Raw genomic sequence first — 21,752 nt, 5'->3', positions numbered from 1 at the left:
AGTGTATCTGTGCTGTATCTGTGAGTTAACCCTCTCATTTTCAGGCTCACAGTTCACATTGTGCAGTAAGACCCTGAAAACCTCTGGCCCCGTACACACCCAGGTTGTACGACTGATCTACAGCACATTTAGTCAGTCTTACTTAATAACAACTACTAGTTGTTTCACCATCAACATTTATTTGGCTTCAAAGCAAAAATAAAAATATTTTTCTACAAAATATTAGCTTAAAAAAAAAATCATTTGATATTCAATCATAGTACAAAAGATATCAGGATCTAGATATATATATTTTTTTAATCTGCATTTCCAAAATCCTAGAAATGTGTATTTCTAAAGTCTTATTTTTGTGTTCAACACAAACTCTAAGACATCTATAAAAATACGACCAGCACGACCAATTACTAAGGTTATTAACTCATTATTACACAAAATGATGAAGAATAAAATTGAAACAAACCATTTAGAACAGGGATCATCAACTTGATTCAGCCACGGGACAATTTAGTTTTTGTTGAGCGAACGGTCAGGGGGCCGGAACATAATTCCAAATCATTTGTAGACTGCAAACTGAAACATCATTTCAAATGGAACCACCCGCAGGCCGCCAGTTGGGGAACCCTGATTTAGAATCAATAAATTAGGGTAAAATGTGTTTCATCTCATCTGAAGATCCATAGCAGCAATTTAATTTCTTTGCCTCACATCCATTGTACAAATGTAACAAGACAAATATCCAAAACTAATTCCAGGTTTCATAGCAACCTAAACATGTGCAGATGTCCGTTATTTCCAAACGTAAATCATTAATATGCAGATTCTAGTGCATTTTATGAGTAAGAGATGAACGGCTACTGTTGTCCACTTAAGCTGCCAGATCCTCACAACTGTTGTTTCTATATGATACCTGAGATTGCAACATAGCCACTCCACCTTTCATCTAAAGCTATAACCTGTACTGTATAAAGTAACCTGTAACCTGTAGTAATCTGTACTGTATAAAGTAACCTGTAACCTGTAGTAACCTGTATAAAGTACAGTTTGTAGACCCTACTTTCCCATCAGTGCTGAGCCACTGGGTGATGATCAAATACTGATGTCAAGGGTCTGTAGTTCCTCACTCCCTGCAACCAAGAAACCTGCAGCTGAATGACTGGCTTGAGGCCCTAGTATCTGTACCCAGGCACTTGCTTTGTGTTACCCCAAAAACCAAACTGTTATACTAAATGTTGAGTGTACAGTACAATAACTTCACATTTAGAGACGTCCATGTCAGTACAGAGTGGCTGGTCCAAAGACTTGCCAGGGTCAAATTCACTAAACACCAAACGGAAGAAAACAGACCGAAACGGGGAGGGACTACCAGTACCTGACCTTCTCCAATAAGAAACGCTTGTTCTCCTTTTAAGTCGCAAAACATTTTGCTACTGTGTACACTAATGAATACAACCCCGGTGTGTGTGTCTGGTCTGGTCCATCAGTACATGCAGGACTGTGACAGCGCCTCCTGGTGGTGCAGTCCGGTGGCGATGGTGCGGGCCATGCGTCGGGAGGCCTCCCTCACCCCCCTGGCCGCCTCGATGGCATGGTTCAGAGAGCTGCTCAGAGAGCGCTGGTCAGCAGACAGGGAACGGCCAGCTCCACCTCTGACCTGCTCATGATGACCCCTAACCCCAGTGGCCACACCCCCACCCAGAGACATGTAGATGGGCTGGGGGTGGGATGGAGCTACATTCATCACAGGGCTGGAGTAGTACCTGCAGGGAACGAGCCAGGTAAATATAACAACAACAGCCCTTCTAACTACACTTACTACTCCTCTTTAAGCTGCAATATGTCACTTTTTGGGCGACCTGACCAAATTCACAAAGACATGCGTGTTAAAGGTCTGTCATCGAAAGCAAGTCAAAGATGCGGTAGATCTGTTCTATGTGCGCTATTTCTATGCTTCCCGCTCTTAAGTTTCGTTTTTGCGTCTTTTACTTCCGTTTTTGTACACCAGCTTCAAACAGCTGAAGATACAATATTTTGTGTTATGGAAAATATATTTCACAGCGGTTTAGATGGTACAATGATTCTCTACACTATACATAAACTGAAATTAGGCCAACTATTAGAATTTTAGCAGCCAGGAAATGGCAGAGCAATTTCCGCATATTGCACCTTTTAATACATAGGGGAAGAAAGTGGGATTTTAAACAATGCTAAAATTATGACACATACTTATTTGTGATTCAAATACTCACAGTAATAAAATAATTAGATGATTTATGCAAAATGTAACCACCTACATCTTCAAGTCAGGATTTTGGCCAAAAGATTAACTCCTGCACCATGTCTGCTGTGTTTTGCATCATATCATACCAGCTGTATTTCTGTATTTTGAAAGTTATATATCTTGAAAACTTGATTGCTGACATTCAAAACATTTTGGGACTATATCAACAATCGACTAATGAAACAAATACCAAAAGATCGTGTGTCTCAGCACTGAGAGATTTCATTAGGGTTGGCAACAGATGGGGTTGTAGCGAAATGACCTAATGGCCACTTCATGTCCAGACAGAGAGAGAGAGCAGGGTACTCACAGAACTGGCGGGCACACTGGCACACACTGGACCAGTGGCACACTGCCCAGCACAGGAGGGGGCGGCGCTGCAAAGAACACGCCTCTCACATCTCCGTGGGGGGAGCTCATTGGCCAGCTGCCTCTGTGGGCGGGACCTGAGTCTCTCTCTGTCCTTCGGTCTGCGAATAAAGAAAATCAGCACACGTTTGTTGTCAATTAAAATGGCAAAGCAATACAGCACAACATAAAACAGGAAGTAAATGGCAGTAGATGGTAACTTGGACATGTCTGTTGCTCACCGTGTTTCGTGCTTGTGCTCCGGTACGTCTGAGACCTTCCACACATAGGACAGTGACGAGAATGAAGACCCGTGTGACTGTGGATAGGCTCAGTGTCACCACCACCCCCCTCTAGTGCTGTCAGTCAGAAGAAAAGAGAAAGAAGAATAAAGACTTAGCAGAAAGGAGTGGAGATGGCACAGGATGGACTGTCACTGTGACACACAAACCACCATTACACCAGACTGTGGATGTGTTCCAAATGGCACCCTATTCCCTATGTAGTGTAATACTCTTGACCAGACCCTATGCGTAGTACACTATTGTGAATAGGGAAAGAAGCTCTTACGTGTGGAGTGTCCATGGCTGTGTGTCTGTGGGGAACATTGTGGACACACAGGGGCCTGCCTCCCTCTACAGTCAGGTTCATCACCACCGTCTCCACCTACAGACATACTGACATGCTGCCCTGCAATCACAATACAGATAAATCACGATTAATTGCTAAATCTGAAATTGCTGATATTGAGCTGTAATGTAATATTTTGTATACAGAAAGCATTACAAGAATATTGAAGTCTTGATTTTTTCCAAAATAGCGGTAAGAAAAAAGCCGGTAAATTGATAAAGCACATTTTCTTTAAGCTCAACGTCAACACGGTTGTACATGGTATTGTTGTTTTTAGCTGTATAGATGATGTATTTGGGATTTTTTCAGTGTATTTTGAACGCTTTTAGACAATGCGATTAATTACAATAAAAAAATGTGTACTAATATTACCAAAAATGTACTTGAGTTAACTGATTAACTCTGACAGCCCTAAAATACTATATTTTACGTTTATATCAGCGTGTAACATACTGTATATAAAACAGAAGTCTTTCTTACTTGTGTGGGCTCCGCTGTTCCTGAGGGTCTCTGCTCTGCCACGGCTGCCTCCCCACGTTGCAGGGGACACTGGGATACGCCTGGAGAACCGAAGTCTGGGTGTGGACTGGAAATGCTCCGAATCTGTCGCTGAAGGATAAAACAAACTAAATCCCCCAAAAATTCTGATAGCTTATACTTAGGGTACCCAGAAAACATAGCATTCTAGTAAATGAAGAATGAAAGCTATTGTATTGTGAAGTGGATTTTGAAGTGTATGTACAGTGGGTTTCATAAGTACTCACACCCCTTGGATTTCTTCACGTTTTATTGTGTTACAAAGTGGGATCAAAATTGATTTTAATTGTCATTTTTATTGTCAACGATCTACACAAAAAAAAACATTTAAAAAAACCGAACATTTCTTTAAAATTTATGTCAAATGAAACACTAATATATTAGATATATACTACATTGAGTATACCAAAAACTAGGAACACCATCCTAATATTGAATTGGTCTATAAGAGCTTTGCACACCTGGATTGTGCAATATTTGTCCATTATTCTTTTCAAAATTCTTCAAGCTCTGTCAAGATGTTGGGGGTCATGGCTAGAAAGCCATTTTCAAGTCTTGCCATAGATTTTCAAGCACATTTAAGTCAAAACTAACTGTTTCTTTTTATCCTGAAAAACTCCCCAGTCTTTGCCGATGGAAAGCATATCCATACCATGATGCAGCCACCACCATGCTTGAAAATGAAGAGGCAGTGTGTTGTGTTGGATTCGCCCCAAACATAAGGCTTTGCATTTAGGCCAAAACATTTATGCCTTTGCCATGTCTTCTTGCGGTATAATTTTTGTGCCTTGTTGCATACAAGATGCATGTTTTGAAATATGTTTATTTGCATTCTTCTTTTCACTCCCACTGTCATTTAGGTCAATTTTGCAGAGTAACTACAATGTTGTTGATCCATGGTCTAATGGTGACATCGCTGAGCAGTTTCCTTCCTGTCCTGCAGCTCAGTTCAAAAGGAGGACTGTATTATTATTATTATTAACTTGACCAGGCTTAATTAAAGACATATTCAATGTCTGATTTGTTATTGTTACCCATCTACCAATCACTGCCCTTCTTTAAGAGGCTTTTGAAAAGCTCACTGGTCTTTGTAGTTGAATCTGGGCTTGAAATTCAATACTTGACTGAGGGACCTTACAGATGTTGTATATGTATGAGGGACCTTACAGATGTTGTATATGTATGAGGGACCTTACAGATGTTGTATATGTATGAGGGACCTTACAGATGTTGTATATGTATGAGGGACAGAGGAAGGGATAGTCATAAAATAAATCATGTCAATCCCTATTATTTCACGCAGACTGAGTCCATGTAACTTCTTATGCGATGTGTTGAGCCAAATTGTACTCCTGAACTAATTTAGGCATACCTGAACAAAGGGGTGAATACTTAAGCAACAACTATATTTTAGTGATTTCATTGTTTGTAATTTATAAACATTTACAGTATTTTCTTTTCCCTTTGACAGAGTATTTTGTGTAGATCAATGGCAAAAGAAAATCTCAATTTAATCAATTTCAATCCTACTTTGTAATGCAACAAAATCCAAGAGGGGGTGAATAATTATGATACCCTCTGTATGTACTGTGTAATGCAGCATACATGAGGCTCAAATCAAATGTTATTTGTCACATGCGCCAAATACAACAGGTGTAGACTTTACTGTGAAATGTGTACTCACGAGCCCTTTCCCAACAATGCAGTTAAAAAGTAAAGAAATTGAATAATTGCAAATTAGGGAAAAAAAGTTAGTAACACAAAATAACAATAACGAGGCTATAAACAAGGTGTACCGGTACCGAGTCAATGTGCGAGGTAGTTGAGGAAATATGTACATGTATGTTGGTGTAGAAGTATTACCCAATCAGGATAGATAATAAAAAGAGCTGTAGCAGCGTATGTGAAGAGTGTTATAGTGTGTCTATGTGTGTGTGGCGTCAATATGCATGTGGGTGAGCGTATGTGTGTGTCTGTGTTGGAGTTTCAGTGTGGTGTGTGTGAGTGTGTGGGTAGAGTCCAGTGAAAGAAAGTCAGTGAAAAATAAAAAGGGGGTCGATGTAAATATTCCTGCCGGCCATTTGATGAATTGTTCAGCAGTCATATGGCTTGGGGGTAGAAGCTGTTCATGAGCCTTTTGGACCTAGACTTGGCGCTCCGGTACCGCTTGCTGTGCGGTAGCAGAGAGAACAGTCTATGACTTGGGTGGCTGGAGTCTTTGACCATTTTTAGGGCCTTCAAGTTTCAATGTCACATGCACAAGTACAGTGAAATGCCTTTCTTGCAAACTCAAAACCCCACAATGCAATAATCAATAACAATGTATTACTAGAAAAACAACAAGAGAAATAAGAAGAAATATGAAGAACACAATATGTAAGTAAGTAAGTTAAAATACTACATACAGGGTCAGTTCAATACCGTATTTACAATGTGCAAGGATACTGGAGTGATGGAGGTAGATATGTGACTAGGCAACAGGATATAAGATAAACAGAGTAGCAGCAGCTTGTATGTGAGCGGATGTGTGTGTGTGTGTGTGTGTGTGTGTGTGTGTGTGTGTGTGTGTGTGTGTGTGTGTGTGTGTGTGTAGAGCCAGTGTAAATGTCTGTGCATATTATATGTGAGTGAGCAGATGATGGAGTGAGTGTTTGTGTTAGTGTGTAGGGCCCTGTGAGTGTGCATAGAGAGTGGGGAAAAAATAAATAAAGGCAAATATGAAAAACCCTTTAATGAGTAGGTGTTCTAAAACTTTTGACCGGCAGTTAAATTTAGCTCATCTGGTAGGCTCGTGTTAGTGGGCAGCTAACGGCTGTTCTTCCCTTTGTAGTCTGTAATAGTTTGCAAGCCCTGCCACATTCGATGAGCGTCGGAGACGGTGTAGCACCTTTCAATCTTAGTCTTGTTGATCAGTCCTGTTGATTCATGTCACGTCCTGACCATAGAAAGCTTTTATTTTCTATGGTAGATTAGGTCAGGGCGTGACAGAGGGTTTTGTCTAGTTTATTTATTATTTTGAGTAAGTGTATGTTGCACCTCTTCGTCAAGGTTTGTTGTTTTGTTTATTGTTTTATTTGAAAGTATTGCATAGTTTCGATACACACGCTGCGCCTTGTTCCCATTCTTCAGACAGCCGTGACAGAATCTCCCACCACCAACGGACCAAGCAGCGTAGTCAGGAGGACTGGACCTGGGAGGAAATCCTGGATGGGGCAGGACCCTGGACAAGGCCCGGGGAGTATCACCGTCCAAAGGAGGAGATTGAAGCAGCGAGAGCAGAACGGCGATATTACGAGGCGTTATACCATCAAGGCAAGCAGGCGGCGACAATACGAGGAACTAGCACGGCAACGATGGAAGCCCGAGAGGCAGCTCCCCGGGGGGGGGGGGGGGGGGCTCACGGGGAGTTTGGTGGAGTCAGGTTTGGGACCTGAGCCAACTCCTCGTGCTTACCGTGGAGAGCTGAGGGGTGAACCAGAGCCAGTCAGGGAGACGAGTGAGGAACTCGACGCAAGATTCCGGAGAGAGGTGTTAGCATTGAGAGCGCTGCAGAGCGGGTGTGCTGAGGAGCGTGACACCAGTCCGGTGTCATATGCACCAGTTTCACGCATCTGGCCTTCAGTGCGCCTCCCCAGTCTGGTACATCCTTTGTCTCCTCCACGCACTCTCTTGAGGGAGCGTGTGACCTGTCAGGCACCATGTTTTGCGGTGATACGCACGGTGTCTCCAGTGCACATTCACAGCCCAGTGCGTCCTGTGCCAGTGCCCCGCACTTGCCGGGCTAAAGTGAGCATCCAGCCAGGACGGATTGTGCCAGCCCTACGCTCCAGACCTCCAGTGCGCCTCCACAGCCCAGTACGCCCTGTGTCTGCTCCCCGTACTCGCCCTGAGGTGTGTGTTACCAGTCTGGCGCCACCTGTGCCAGCCCCACGCATCAGGCCTCCAGTGCGCCTGCCCAGTCCGGTGTGTCCTGTTCCTGCTCCACGCACTCGCCCTGAGGTGCGTGTTACCAGTCTGGCGCCACCTATGCCAGCCCCACGCATCAGGCCTCCAGTGCACATTCCCAGTCCGGAGCTTCCGGCGACAGTTCCCAGTCCGGAGCTTCCGGCGACAGTTCCCAGTCCGGAGCTTCCGGCGACAGTTCCCAGTCCGGAGCTTCCGGCGACAGTTCCCAGTCCGGAACCTCCTGAGACGGCCCGCAGTCCGGAGCCTCCTGAGACGGCCCGCAGTCCGGAGCCTCCTGAGACGGCCCGCAGTCCGGAGCCTCCTGAGACGGCCCGCAGTCCGGAGCCTCCTGAGACGGCCCGCAGTCCGGAGCTTCCAGCGACGTCCCCCTTTCCGGAGCCTCCAGCGACGTCCCCCTTTCCGGAGCCTCCAGCGGCGGTCCCGCAGTCCGGAGTCTCCAGCGGCGGTCTGCAGTCCGGAGTCTCCAGCGGCAGTCTGCAGTCCGGAGTCTCCAGTGGCGGTCTGCAGTTCAGAGCCTCCGGCGATGATCCACAGTCTGGTTACAGGAAAGCGGAGGGATCAGCTAGCGGAGCGGGGGCAATGCCCTGAACCGGAGCCGCCTCCTATACTGGCGGATAAGCAGGATGTGAGGGTTCCCTCGTCCCGCACCAGAACCGTCTCAGATGCAGGAGGATCCGCGGGATGTGAAGGTTCTTCGTCCTGCACCAGAGCCGCCACCGAGTAAGTGTATTTTGCACCTCTTTGTCACGGTTTGTTTATTCGTTTATTTGTATGTATTGCATAGTTTCACAGTTATGTGGAACAATACACACGCTGCGCCTTGGTCCCATTCTTCAGACGAACGTGACAATTCAATCGTAGTTATGGTCAGATTTGCCAAACAGAGGGCGAGAGAGAGCGTTGTATGAGTCCCTGTGTGTGGAGTAAAGGTAACCAAAGTTTTTTCACCTCTAGTTGCACAGGTGACATTCTGGTAGAAATTTGGTCAAACCTGGAGACTTCCTTAATATTAGAGATCATGCACTAGCTGTTGTTAACAAAGAGACACACACCCCCTCCCCTGAGCTTTCCCGCTGCCGTTCTGTCCTGCCGATGTATAGAAAAACCAGCTAGATTAATATTTTCCATGTCCTTGTTCAGCCACGACTAGGGGAAACATAGGGTATTACTGTTCTTCAGATCACGTTGATAGGATAATCTCGAATGGAACTCGTCCAGTTTATTCTCCAGTGATTGCACGTTCGACAATAGAACGGAAGGCAGAGGCGGTTTATCCACTCTCCAACGTAGTCTTGTCAGGAATCCCGCACGACGGCGTCTATAGCGCCGGCCTCCTCCTTCTCTGAGTGTCGGAGATTTGGGCCTGGCCCAGGATAATCAAAATGTCCTTCGCTACCGACTCACTTAAGTAGAAGTCCTCATCCAAATCGAGAATAGTGATAGCTGTTCCGATGTCTAGAAGCTCATTTTGGTCATAGGAAACAATGGCAAAAACATTATGTACAACATATTTCCAACTTTTGACCAGGGTCCATAAGGGCTCTGTTCAAAAGTAGTGCATTATTTAGGGAATAGGGTACCATTTGGGACGCAATGTTTATATATGCTGCAAAAAAAACCTCAGCATTACAGTCAGCCCATAACTCACTGATGTCCAGCTCAGGTCTCTGTCTGGGTAGAGAGGCTGATCTTCTAGGAGTCAACCTGGGAGACCTCTCCTCCACCTGCTGCTCCTCACCCCACCTCCTCTCCTCCACCTGCTGCTCCTCACCCCACCTCCTCTCCTCTCTACCACCATCCCTCCTTCGCTGAGCAGACCTGAGAGAGTAGAGAAATCAAAAGGAACATTACCAAGCAGAAACGCTGAAAGAAAGACAATGAGACCCTATTCCCTATATAGTGCACTACTTTTGACCAGAGCCCTATGGGGCCAGTAAAAATGGAAATAAACCTGTTTCAACAGTAACAAAAGTCTGATGAGATCTCCCTTAAAAAAAGTGACAAGGTAAAAAGAAAAGGCCAACCTGTTACGAGGTGTTGAGCTGAGAGGGTGTGTGTGGTCATCCTGGGCTGATGGGGGAGCTCTAACAGGACTGGGAGGGTGTCTCAGACTGCCCTCTAGTCGCTCCTTTAGTCTGCCCACCTCCGCCTGCAGGGACTGGATGGCCTCACTGGGGGACAGACACAGAAACACACGCACACATGCGCACACACAAACACAAGAGAATGAGTACAGAGAGAAGTGTTGATATTTTCTAGCTCAATGTTATAGAGTAGACACTGCCATTTCAACTCCATTGGTAACTGTACTGTTACTTGTTCCAAATATTGTAGTTAGTAATATTGTAGTAATATCACAGCACGTCTGTTATAGGTGTTAAAATATACAATTGACCAATGGAATGAATTTGACATTCCAAACCATACACAATCATTTTCTAAACTCATTCCTGTAATGCGGGTCAATAAATAGGGCCCACTCATGCAGTGTCACACCATGCAAGAGTCATCACTGGGTACAGTATGTACCTCCTGAGTCTCCACATTTACCAGCTTCCATGTCTGTAATGAAATCAAATCATACAGAATGTAAAAATGACTCAGGTTGACTGGAATTACCTGACCCATTAGAAACACACTGACACCTGCCAATAAAACACTGCAGGATCCAGAGCTAGATTTTTCAAATAAATATTTATGATATAATAAAGACATGGCTCTGGTAGGATCCAATGCCAGAACCCCACTTCCCAGATAAAAGATACAGTGGGGCAAAAAAGTATTTAGTCAGCCACCAATTGTGCAAGTTCTCCCACTTAAAAAGATGAAAGAGGCCTGTAATTTTCATCATAGGTACACGTCAACTATGACAGACAAAATGAGGGAAAAAAAATCCCGAAAATCACATTGTAGGATTTTTAATGAATTTATTTGCAAATTATGGTGGAAAATAAGTATTTGGTCACCTACAAACAAGCAAGATTTCTGGCTCTCACAGACCTGTAACTTCTTCTTTAAGAGGCTCCTCTGTCCTCCACTCGTTACCTGTATTAATGGCACCTGTTTGAACTTGTTATCAGTATAAAAGACACCTGTCCACAACCTCAAACAGTCACACTCCAAACTCCACTATGGCCAAGACCAAAGAGCTGTCAAAGGACACCAGAAACAAAATTGTAGACCTGCACCAGGCTGGGAAGACTGCATCTGCAATAGGTAAGCAGCTTGGTTTGAAGAAATCAACTGTGGGAGCAATTATTAGGAAATGGAAGACATACAAGACCACTGATAATCTCCCTCAATCTGGCGCTCCACGCAAGATCTCACCCCGTGGGGTCAAAATTATCACAAGAACGGTGAGCAAAAATCCCAGAAGCACACGGGGGGACCTAGTGAATGACCTGCAGAGAGCTGGGACCAAAGTAACAAAGCCTACCATCAGTAACACACTACGCCGCCAGGGACTCAAATCCTGCAGTGCCAGACGTGTCCCCCTGCTTAAGCCAGTACATGTCCAGGCCCGTCTAAAGTTTGCTAGAGAGCATTTGGATTATCCAGAAGAGGTAAGGGGAGAATGTCATATGGTCAGATGAAACCAAAATATAACTTTTTGGTAAAAACTCAACTCGTCGTGTTTGGAGGACAAAGAATGCTGAGTTGCATCCAAAGAACACCATACCTACTGTGAAGCATGGGGGTGGAAACATCATGCTTTGGGGCTGTTTTTCTGCAAAGGGACCAGGACGACTGATCCATGTAAAGGAAAGAATGAATGGGGCCATGTATCGTGAGATTTTGAGTGAAAACCTCCTTCCATCAGCAAGGGCATTGAAGATGAAACGTGGCTGGGTCTTTCAGCATGACAATGATCCCAAACACACCGCCCGGGAACGAAGGAGTGGCTTTGTAAGAAGCATTTCAAGGTCCTGGAGTGGCCTAGCCAGTCTCCAGATCTCAACCCCATAGAAAATCTTTGGAGGGAGTTGAAAGTCCGTGTTGCCCAGCAACAGCCCCAAAACATCACTGCTCTAGAGGAGATCTGCATGGAGGAATGGGCCAAAATACCAGCAACAGTGTGTGAAAACCTTGTGAAGACTTACAGAAAATGTTTGACCTGTGTCATTGCCAACAAAGGGTATATAACAAAGTATTGAGATAAACTTTTGTTATTTACCAAATACTTATTTTCCACCATAATTTGCAAATAAATTCATAAAAACTCCTACAATGTGATTTTCTGGATTTTTTTTTTCATTTTGTCTGTCATAGTTGAAGTGTACCTATGATGAAAATTACAGGCCTCTCATCTTTTTAAGTGGGAGAACTTGCACAATTGGTGGCTGACTAAATACTTTTTTGCCCCACTGTAGACACCAGCCAGTCAACACCCTCAGCATAAAAGGAAATCAAATATCAAACGTCTAACAATCCCCCCCCTCCTAGCTTCTACTGGGAGTTGCCAGAAGAAAACGCCTTGGAGCTGAGCTGGTATTTTTGCTGCAGTGAAGCTGCCCTCTTCTCCTCCCAGCCAATACTTTCCAAAGAGACTCATAAATCTGTGCTTGTTTGTGTCACTATCGCCATGGGAGCAGTTGTGTAGAGAGAGAGAGAGAGAGAGAGAGACTCACTTGCGGTTGGTCAGCTGACCAGAGCTCAGGGCTCGGACTGGATCGCCATGGTGATAGGGTGCAGTGGGGGATGGGCTTGGCTGGTAGCGATGCTGGGTCGTTCGGGTGGAACGGTCACTACGTCCCTCGTCCTCCCCTGACGCAGAGTGGACTTAGGATAGGAGGAGGAATTAAAGAGGAGAGAGGGGTTTAAAACAGAAGGCAGGGGAGAGGTGGAGAATCAAATGAACTGAAACGGGGAAAGAAACATAGCCAAACTGCTAATAGCTGCCTCCCTGCTTCCTCTCAGGAGGGTACACGTTTCTGGCACGGAGTAGACTGTGTACCAGGGTTTCCGGTATGAAAACGTGGCGCCCGACATTTCACCGGCAGCATTTTAAATGTACCGGACACGTGAGAAATGTACCGGAACCATATGCATCGGGTGCGTAACCTGATTAGGGCGTCGAACCCAATCTGCTCAGAATGACAGAAATCACATTTCGATTATGGTAATTCATCTTAACAGAACATGCAAGTCGAGGATGCAACGCCGTGTGTCCTTACAGCTCACATTCAAGATGTTAGAATAACTGTCCACATTTACTTTTCCTCAGCCAACAAGACGAGTAGCAAACAGCTAAATCACTAGCCTTTGCAGGAGGAGCGTGAGTTTAAAGTTTGGGGAAGTACATTTTCACCATAGAAATGCACCTTTATAATAAATCATGCCATTCGTCATCGCATTTGCAGACTTATGTAAAATGGCCTACTATTTGTAATGTGATGAGTAGATTGGATAGTCCTAATTCAAGCTAATAATATAACTTAATCACTGTTGGTAAAAAAAGACGGCTGAGGCATGGCTGAGGGCGTATAGTGTAGAGGCCTGGGCTACAGGCTATATCTTCTTTCTTTGCACGGGAAAAACACATTTCATGCCATTCTACTACACTTTATATGACTGGAGACATTAGTAGAATATTTTTAATACTGCAGTGGGCTAAATCAGGGTCACCGAGTGTTTCTTGGTAGTCTTAAACAAATCTACTTTGAAACAAAAGTACTGTAATGAAACAGCAGGGAGCAGGTCTCGAACCCTCGACCTTCTAGCCCGAAGTGCAGCGCGCTATCGACTGTGCCGCAAACGCATGCTCCAGCTGCAGGGCCGACATCCGCGTGTATAAAGAAGACTCCAATAGATGTCAGCTATAGAGTTTAAAGGTATTACATTTAGAGTTTGAATCCCAATATTACACTTTATATACATCACAGAAGACTGAAATATAGCAAAACGAATTATGAAAAGTATTAATAACATTCCACCCATGAGGTCGCTAGTTGATTTGACTACAGGAAAGGGCTACTAAGACACATTACAGGGTATCCCACTGTGCTGGCACTGACAAACAGATCAATAAAAATGACCTTGTCCATATAATAGGCCAACGAGTCCAATTAGGCTATATACTGTAATTTTGGTACTTTAACTCAATTTACTTAAGGAAAACTTAGCTTCCCCTAGTCTTATGGACGCGGCGTCTGTGAGCCTATGTCAATCTACTATCCCCCATAGTAGAAAAATGTCCTTATTCTGTAGGTCAGCTTGTCGGGAAAGAAATAGGCCAAACAGACTCTGGTAGAGCTGTGGGACGATAGATCTCCAAATTCATACAACCAGTAGATCTACGCTACATTAACAAAACAAAAGTTCAAAAGCACTGAATCTGAGACAACAGATCAGAACGTTTAGCTTAAAATGTTGATAAACTATTATTTCGAAACATTAGTAGTGCAGAAATGCGCACGAGGCAGTAGATGACGCGCAAATGTGCGTTTGGCTACCAGACAATGAAAGGAAGTTGAAAACCAATAGAACATGAGAGAAATAGACTACTGGTTTCAATGGCATATGGAAGTCTGTATAAAACAATACATTACTGGTTTCAATGGCATATGGAAGTCTGTATAAAACAATACATTACTGGTTTCAATGGCATATGGAAGTCTATAAAACAATAGACTACTGGTTTTAATGGCATATGGAAGTCTATAAAACAATAGACTACTGGTTTTAATGGCATATGGAAGTCTGTATAAAACAATAGACTACTGGTTTCAATGGCATATGGAAGTCTGTATAAAACAATAGACTACTGGTTTTAATGGCATATGGAAGTCTGTATAAAACAATAGACTACTGGTTTTAATGACATATGGAAGTCTGTATAAAACAATAGACTACTGGTTTTAATGGCATATGGAAGTCTATAAAACAATAGACTACTGGTTTTAATGGCATATGGAAGTCTATAAAACAATAGACTACTGGTTTCAATGGCATATGGAAGTCTATAAAACAATAGACTACTGGTTTTAATGGCATATGGAAGTCTGTATAAAACAATAGACTACTGGTTTTAATGGCATATGGAAGTCTGTATAAAACAATAGACTACTGGTTTTAATGGCATATGGAAGTCTGTATAAAACAATAGACTACTGGTTTTAATGGCATATGGAAGTCTGTATAAAACAATAGACTACTGGTTTTAATGGCATATGGAAGTCTTATTACTGCCTCTGCAGATATGGTTGGATTTTGCCTAGGCTACTTTGAAACAAGGTAAAAACATGCCTCATAGTATGTAGTAAAACGTTCAGGTTTCAAACAATTAAGTAGCTATATGTGTTCAAAATGCTAATGAAGCCTGCCTTCCGTTGCCTATGCATTTGAATGGCGAATGGGGAGCGCGCTTCAATTAGCAGTTGAGAATAAAAAAATATTAGCCATTTTTAATCATGGCCATAAAACTATTTTTAACACACGATTGCATTTAGAATTGTTGTGCAATGATTGGGCTTATGAAAGCGCTGTCTGACAGATTTTCAGCTCAAAGGCTCTGTATCTGTATGCGTGTGATAAATAAGGTACATAACGAATATACACACGGGCCAATTTAACTACACTAAATTATGCAAATGAACCCATAGACCGATAAGCATGACTGGTCAAATGTATTTCCATGCATGAATAGACTCAAAAGCATTATTTCGCAATGGGAATTTTTTACTTCTCCTGGAAAATTGGCCGGTGCCAATTTCATTTATTGGCTTTTCTAATTTAAAAATATATATATATAAAATATAAAAACTATATAGATTAATTTGTTCTTAGTCACTTGTAAGAACACAATTTGCAACCTAACCTAAATAAGACGGTTATAGACAGAACAGCATGGACTCACTGTGGTCACTGTCTGGTCCAAACTCACTGGTCCCACTGCCAGCCCAGGGCTGGGGGGTCCTGCTGGCCCTGTGCTGGGGGGAACTGGAGGCTGAGGTGCCCCTCCTTTCCTCCCCTCTGGTTCTCCCTGAAGACCCCCGTACCTGCCTTGGGGTGCTCAGACGAGAGCCTCCACTGTGCTCCAGAAAGGTTGGTCTCTGTGGTCTGTGTGAGGGGGTGCAGGGAGAGGGGAGAGGCTGACCTGACACGGGGGCTGTGTGATGGGGCTTCCCTGAGTTTTGCTCCTCAGGGACTGACAGCCTAGGGAAGAGGGAAGTAAAACAAAGACAGGAACACACACACTGATAAGATTACAAGGGAACCCATGAGCTGTCAGTCATGGGCAAACAGCAATAGGAACAAAACAGGGGAAGGTTAAGATCTGTAGGCGACTAGCCAGGGACATTGTGAGGGCACAGTGCGGAGCTGTGTGTAGGTGTGTCAGTAGTGTGTGTGTGTGTGTGTGAGACACTGGGGAATGTGTTGTCATGTTCTGTGAGATTGACAGCCGAGTCACTGAGGGTAGAGGAAGAGGAAAGGAGGGGGAGATGGCACCAGTAGCTCACCTCGCTATGGCCCTCTGGTGGAGAGGACTAGGTGCTGCGGGAGTCAGACGACTGCTTTCAGAGCCAACAAAACCACTGTCAGTCTCTGGTGAGATGATCCCATCCTGGTCAACACACACAAATTACTCTTTCAGGCTCAGTAGAAATCGCTGAATTGTGGAGATAAATGTGTAACTTAATTAACATTCATTCATTATAACAAATTTTAAAAAATGATAACTGACCTGGGACGGCACTCTTCTGGTCCCAGGCTGCAGTTTGGAGCCTCGCCTCTCTGTGGCAGCACTCTCCCCCAGACTGGTCAGACTGCTGCCATGAGACTTCCTGACCTCTGACCTCTTGCTGTCATTGGCCAGCAGATCAGGAAATGCGGTGGATTGGCTGAGGTCCTTCGGGGAAGGAGGAACTGATTTGCTGGTCCTTGGTCTCACCGTTGGAATGAATGTAGCGTCCTGCTGACCTTGTATTGGCCATCTGAAAACACATAATATAATTTAGAGTAATATAAATGTTATCCGGTGTTCGTATTCATTAGTACGCAGTGCACACTGTAGCAAAACCTGCTGCAACGAAAACAAGGGCTTCTTATTGGATAAGTTCAGGTAGTCACTCCCCATTTCTGTTTTGCTTCCTAGTGAATACAAGCCTGGTGCAGAGTTCAGGCTCACCTCTGAGCGAAACTTGTGTGGCCCTTCTCCTTTCCTGTCCTTGGGTGTGGTCCCTCTCTTGTCCCCTCACCATCTGAATGTGTGGCTTCTTCACCTGCATCAGGAGAATCGTGATCTCCCTCTGTCAGATCCAGGTCTAGCAGTCTGGGCAGCTCCCTGAAACTCTGGTAGCTGGAAGGGGCATTTGTAAGCAAACTGATATTTACATGACTTCAATTGACCAATACCATGATTATGTTTACAACAAAAGAACAGCCTGCTTTTCATTGGCTGATTTGGAATACTTCTGTTCTACAACGTCATGTAATACAGACTAGACCTTCTTTAAAAGGATAGTTCATCCAAATGACATAAATGACCTATTTCCTTACTCTGTAAGCAGTCTAAAAATGATCCCTGACATTAGAATGTTTTGTATTTCATGTCCAAATTATTCCAAAGTGTTTAAAATCGATTGAGACTTACTGGTCCATCAGCACGCTGAAGTCTCTCTCTACGCCTTTGTGTTTGTGACGTAAGGGATGGAGGAGCAGGGACGGCATCCCTCCCTCCTCTCCCTCGCTCTCTCCGCTGGCCGAGCTAACCTCCACCCCCACCCCAGACTCCCCCGGCAGAGGTAACACTGGGCTCTGGAGAGAGAAAGAGCGAGAGATGTTAACAGTCTTGGAAATGCAGGCCTTTATTCTATGGGATGAATAGTGACTAATCTACTGCAGTGTCTTCAGTAGCTGTGTTGTCACGGTACCTCAGGGAGTGGCATGGGCTCGCTGGCCCCTGCAGGCATGGAGTAGGGGGTGGGGTGAGGAGGTGGAGTGGGAGGGGCTTCTGAGGTGGGCCGGTCCTGTTCGGTCTGCTCCACCTGTTCCTTGAGCTCCTCCACACGCATCCCACACTGGAATATACGGCCCTCCAACTCCCTATCACACACGCACAAACACACACACACACACACAACCAAACACACACTTGATGTCCACCATATTTGTATTTCCTAATGTGCACTTCATCTAACAGTTTAAACACAGTATTGTAGATAATCCTGCAGTGTGGTCTCACCTGCCGGGGTCAAAGGGGCCCAACTCGGCCCCTCTCTGCAGTAGAAGTCTGTGTTCGTCTCGTCCTGCTAGATAACCTCTTTCCAGAGAATCCTGCCCCTGCAGCAGCTGGGACAAACCCTGCAGGGACACAACATCACATCATTACTCAAACAACATGGTGGCCAGTGAGCACTGGGAGACGCTCCTCTATACAATATATGCAAGATTCATATTAGATAAATATCAGAACAATACCTTCATCTGCTCAAACGGTTTAAGTTTCCCTCTCCTCAGGAGCTCTTCAAATGTTTGCACCTGCTGGAGGAACCTCTCAGCCTGCTTTGAGAGAGCCCTGGTCAGCTGCTCTCCAACTCCAGGGCCCAGGCTTCTGGGGGATGAGGAGGCCGCTGAGGAGGGACGGACAGAGGAGACTCCACTATGTCCTGTAGTGCGGAGAGAAAATAGGTTTTTAGTAAAGGACAATAGAAATGGGTAAAGAAATGTTGAATGAGAGGCAGAATCAACTGTCAATGGAGTATAAGAACGTATTGAAACAAAGCAATGGCTGTGTCCCAAATGTTACCCTAATTCCCATAAGGCTCTGGTCAAAAGTAATGCACTATAAAGGGATTGGGGTGTCATTTGGGAAGCATATATAAGATGGCTGTTAGTACCTTGGTGGGCAGCCTGTCCATTTAAGTAAACAGAGCCTGAGCTGAGCTCCGCCCTCTGAGCGTGGGGAAAAGTTAGGGTCATGACCTTTGAGCCTTCATGGAATACACCTGATTGGACAGCGTGACTGGGCTTGGGAGGGTCGGAGTAGAGGCTCACCTGGAGATAGAGACAACAGGGAAAAACAGGCATCAAAATGAATAAATTATATGAGCAAAATTATTAAAAAAATTGCTAAATAATAAGAGTTTCAAATCATTCTTTTTTCTTTTTTTTTTGACATGCTTTGTGAACAACGGGTGTAGACTAACAGTTAAATGCTTATTTACGGGCCCTTCCTAACAATGCAACAATGCAGAGAGAAAAAAAGACAAAAAATAATAACACAAGGAATAAATACACAATGAGTAACAATAACTGGGCTATATAGACAGAGTACCAGTACCGAGTCACTGTGAAGGGCTACAAGGTAATTTAGGTACTGGCAGCTTCATTAAATAGTACCCGCAAAACACCAGTCTCAACGTCAACAGTGAAGAAGCGACTCCGGGATGCTGGCCTTCTAGGCAGAGTTGCAAAGAAAAAGCCATATCTCAGACTGGCCAATAAAAAGAAAAGATTAAGATGGGCAAAAGAACACAGACACTGGACAGAGGAACTCTGCCTAGAAGGCCAGCATCCCGGAGTCACCTCTTCACTGTTGACGTTGAGACTGGTGTTTTGCGGGTACTATTTAATGAAGCTGCCAGTTGAGGACTTGTGAGTCATCTGTTTCTCAAACTTGACACTAATGTACTTGTCCTCTTGCTCAGTTGTGCACCGGGGCCTCCCACTCCAGAACAGTTTGCGCTGTTCTGTGAAGGGAGTAGTACACAGCACTGTACGAGATCTTCAGTTTCTCACATGGAATAGCCTTCATTTCTCAGAACAAGAATAGACTGATGAGTTTCAGAAGAAAGTGCTTTGTTTCTGGCCATTTTGAGCCTGTAATCGAACCCACAAATGCTGATGCTTCAGTTACTCAACTAGTCTAAAGAAAGGCAGTTTTATTGCTTCTTTAATCAGAACAACAGTTTTCAGCTGTGTTAACATAATTGCAAAAGGGTTTTCTAATGATCTTTTAAAATGATTTTAAAATTATAAACTTGGATTAGCTAACACAACGTGCCATTGGAACACAGGAGTGATGGTAGCTGATAATGGGCCTCTGTACGCCTATGTAGATATTCCATTAAAAATCAGCCGTTTCCAGCTACAATAGTCATTTACAACATTAACAATGTCTACACTGTATTTCGGATCAATTTGACATTATTTTAATGGCAAAAAAAAGTGCTTTTCTTTCAAAAACAAGGACATTTCTAAGTGACCCCAAACTTTTGAACGGTAGTGTACATATAGGTAGGGATTAAGTGACTAGGCAACAGGATAGATAATAAACAGTAACAGCAGAATACGTGATGAGTAATGTTCCCTCCAAGCTGCACACGTTTGCGGGCGTGCAGAACAGGTTAAAACAAGTTCAAATCAAGCCCTGCATGTACATTCATGGAATGTAGGCCTACATTGAACACCACACCTTGGCTGCTACTGTAGGCTGAATAATAGAATAGCCATTTCCATGTTAAAATGTAATGGGTTGCATTTTCTCCATTGTTTTGATGGTAGGCCACTCTGGTAGGCCTACATTATGATCAAATAGCCACAGTAGTCTTCATGGCCACTGATAAAACTGTAACTTAAAGCGGGTACAGCGTCAGTGTTCACAGTAAACGCGCGCTGGAAGTTGCACAGAATTTTCACAACGTTCAAGTTTGCGCTCGGCAGACCTGAAATTTGCTCAGCGCCCCAAAAAATGTGAGGGAACATTGGTGATGAGTCAATTGGTTAACTATTTAACTAACTATTTAGCAGTCTTATAGCCTGGGGGTAGAAGCTGTTCAGGGTCCTGTTGGCTCCAGACTTGGTGCATTGGTACCGCTTGCCGTGCGGTAGCAGAGAGAACAGTCTATGACTTCTGAGTCATAAAGCTGCAGGCAAGGATTTAAACCCCAGTGGTGTTGTAGTCTCTATAGCTATGCTATCTTGGAGGAGAGATGCTTCGCAACACAGAAAAGTCTGAGGTACATGGGGTGGCTCTACCGTCTATGTGTGTTTAATGTATATGTATGCATCACATCCTCCCTTTTGTGGAGAGGTTTCTATTTCAACCCCTCTCGGCTCTACCTCGGTCTCAGGATGATAGAACTGATATCGGGAAGCGTAGAAATAGAGCACATAGAACTGATCTACCGCTTCTTAGATTTGCTTTCAATGACAATGACAGATCTATAACACACATGTATCTGTGCATATCACAGCTTTAATTATACAGGCAAACCTATAAGCAGGTATTGGACTGTGCTTGACAAAGGGTTGAATTGGCCCTCCCAGCACATCAACGTAATTATGTCTCCAGGAGGAGGAGGAGAGAGACAGATGGTAGTGTGTGTAAGGAGAGGTGGAGGAGGGAGGGGGGTAAGCTAGATTTTAATTGGTATTAAGAGCAGACTGTTGTGCAGATGGAATAGAAGACAGTAGATAGGAATACCTAACTCTCTGTAAATTGCCTTTTCAAATCAACGACTAGGCTATAACCAACAATTACGAGACAAGGTACCGTGAACGGCCAAGACTACGACAACAAACTGTCACTACACTGTCCACTTGGAGATGACACCCCTACAGGGCTCGGACATCAATGATGTCATTTCCTGTTTTCCTCCACTGCATCGTGAGGGCCAAAACAATGCACGCGATTGTCCTAATGTGAACCGCAGGGTCATATGACTGTACCCCACATGACAGGATGGGTCTATTTAGTGTGTGTCTAGTATTGGTGGTCAGAGAGCAATTAAGAACTATCAACCAAATGGGCAAAAGCTAAGTGGGGTAGTTAACCCTCTTACCAAATAGGAAACTGGGTTACATTCCAGTCAGAATGCAGTAGTTGTATCTAGTTCCAGTCAGAATGCAGTAGTTGTATCTAGTTCCAGTCAGAATGCAGTAGTTGTATCTAGTTCCAGTCAGTATGCAGTAGTTGTATCTAGTTCCAGTCAGAATGCAGTAGTTGTATCTAGTTCCAGTCAGAATGCAGTAGTTGTATCTAGTTCCAGTC

At 44.1% G+C, this 21,752-nt stretch overlaps 1 protein-coding gene across 1 annotated transcript in view; it reads right to left on the bottom strand.

Annotated features, from left to right (window-relative positions):
- Nucleotides 1–277: 277 nt before the first annotated feature.
- akna (AT-hook transcription factor) overlaps nucleotides 278–21,752 on the bottom strand; it is a 32,134-nt gene continuing 10,659 nt past the window's right edge. Inside the window, exons 6-22 of the mRNA XM_014128363.3 lie at nucleotides 18,598–18,754; nucleotides 18,179–18,366; nucleotides 17,943–18,061; nucleotides 17,632–17,803; nucleotides 17,352–17,515; nucleotides 16,887–17,057; nucleotides 16,443–16,692; nucleotides 16,219–16,322; nucleotides 15,615–15,913; nucleotides 12,388–12,538; nucleotides 9,784–9,930; nucleotides 9,408–9,577; nucleotides 3,737–3,865; nucleotides 3,197–3,316; nucleotides 2,869–2,985; nucleotides 2,589–2,748; nucleotides 278–1,757 (exon numbers count right to left, since the gene is read on the bottom strand). Of these exons, the coding sequence (XP_013983838.2) occupies nucleotides 1,478–1,757; nucleotides 2,589–2,748; nucleotides 2,869–2,985; nucleotides 3,197–3,316; nucleotides 3,737–3,865; nucleotides 9,408–9,577; nucleotides 9,784–9,930; nucleotides 12,388–12,538; nucleotides 15,615–15,913; nucleotides 16,219–16,322; nucleotides 16,443–16,692; nucleotides 16,887–17,057; nucleotides 17,352–17,515; nucleotides 17,632–17,803; nucleotides 17,943–18,061; nucleotides 18,179–18,366; nucleotides 18,598–18,754 (2,898 nt within the window). The 3' untranslated portion in view covers nucleotides 278–1,477. The remainder of the gene's footprint in view (nucleotides 1,758–2,588; nucleotides 2,749–2,868; nucleotides 2,986–3,196; nucleotides 3,317–3,736; nucleotides 3,866–9,407; nucleotides 9,578–9,783; nucleotides 9,931–12,387; nucleotides 12,539–15,614; nucleotides 15,914–16,218; nucleotides 16,323–16,442; nucleotides 16,693–16,886; nucleotides 17,058–17,351; nucleotides 17,516–17,631; nucleotides 17,804–17,942; nucleotides 18,062–18,178; nucleotides 18,367–18,597; nucleotides 18,755–21,752) is intronic.

This window comes from Salmo salar, chromosome 11 (assembly GCF_965601325.2).
Source record: "Salmo salar chromosome 11, fSalSal1, whole genome shotgun sequence".
In the NCBI taxonomy this organism is placed as follows: domain Eukaryota; kingdom Metazoa; phylum Chordata; class Actinopteri; order Salmoniformes; family Salmonidae; genus Salmo; species Salmo salar.
The sequence above is the reverse complement of the archived record's forward strand: the minus strand, read 5'-3'. Positions and strand labels throughout refer to the sequence as shown.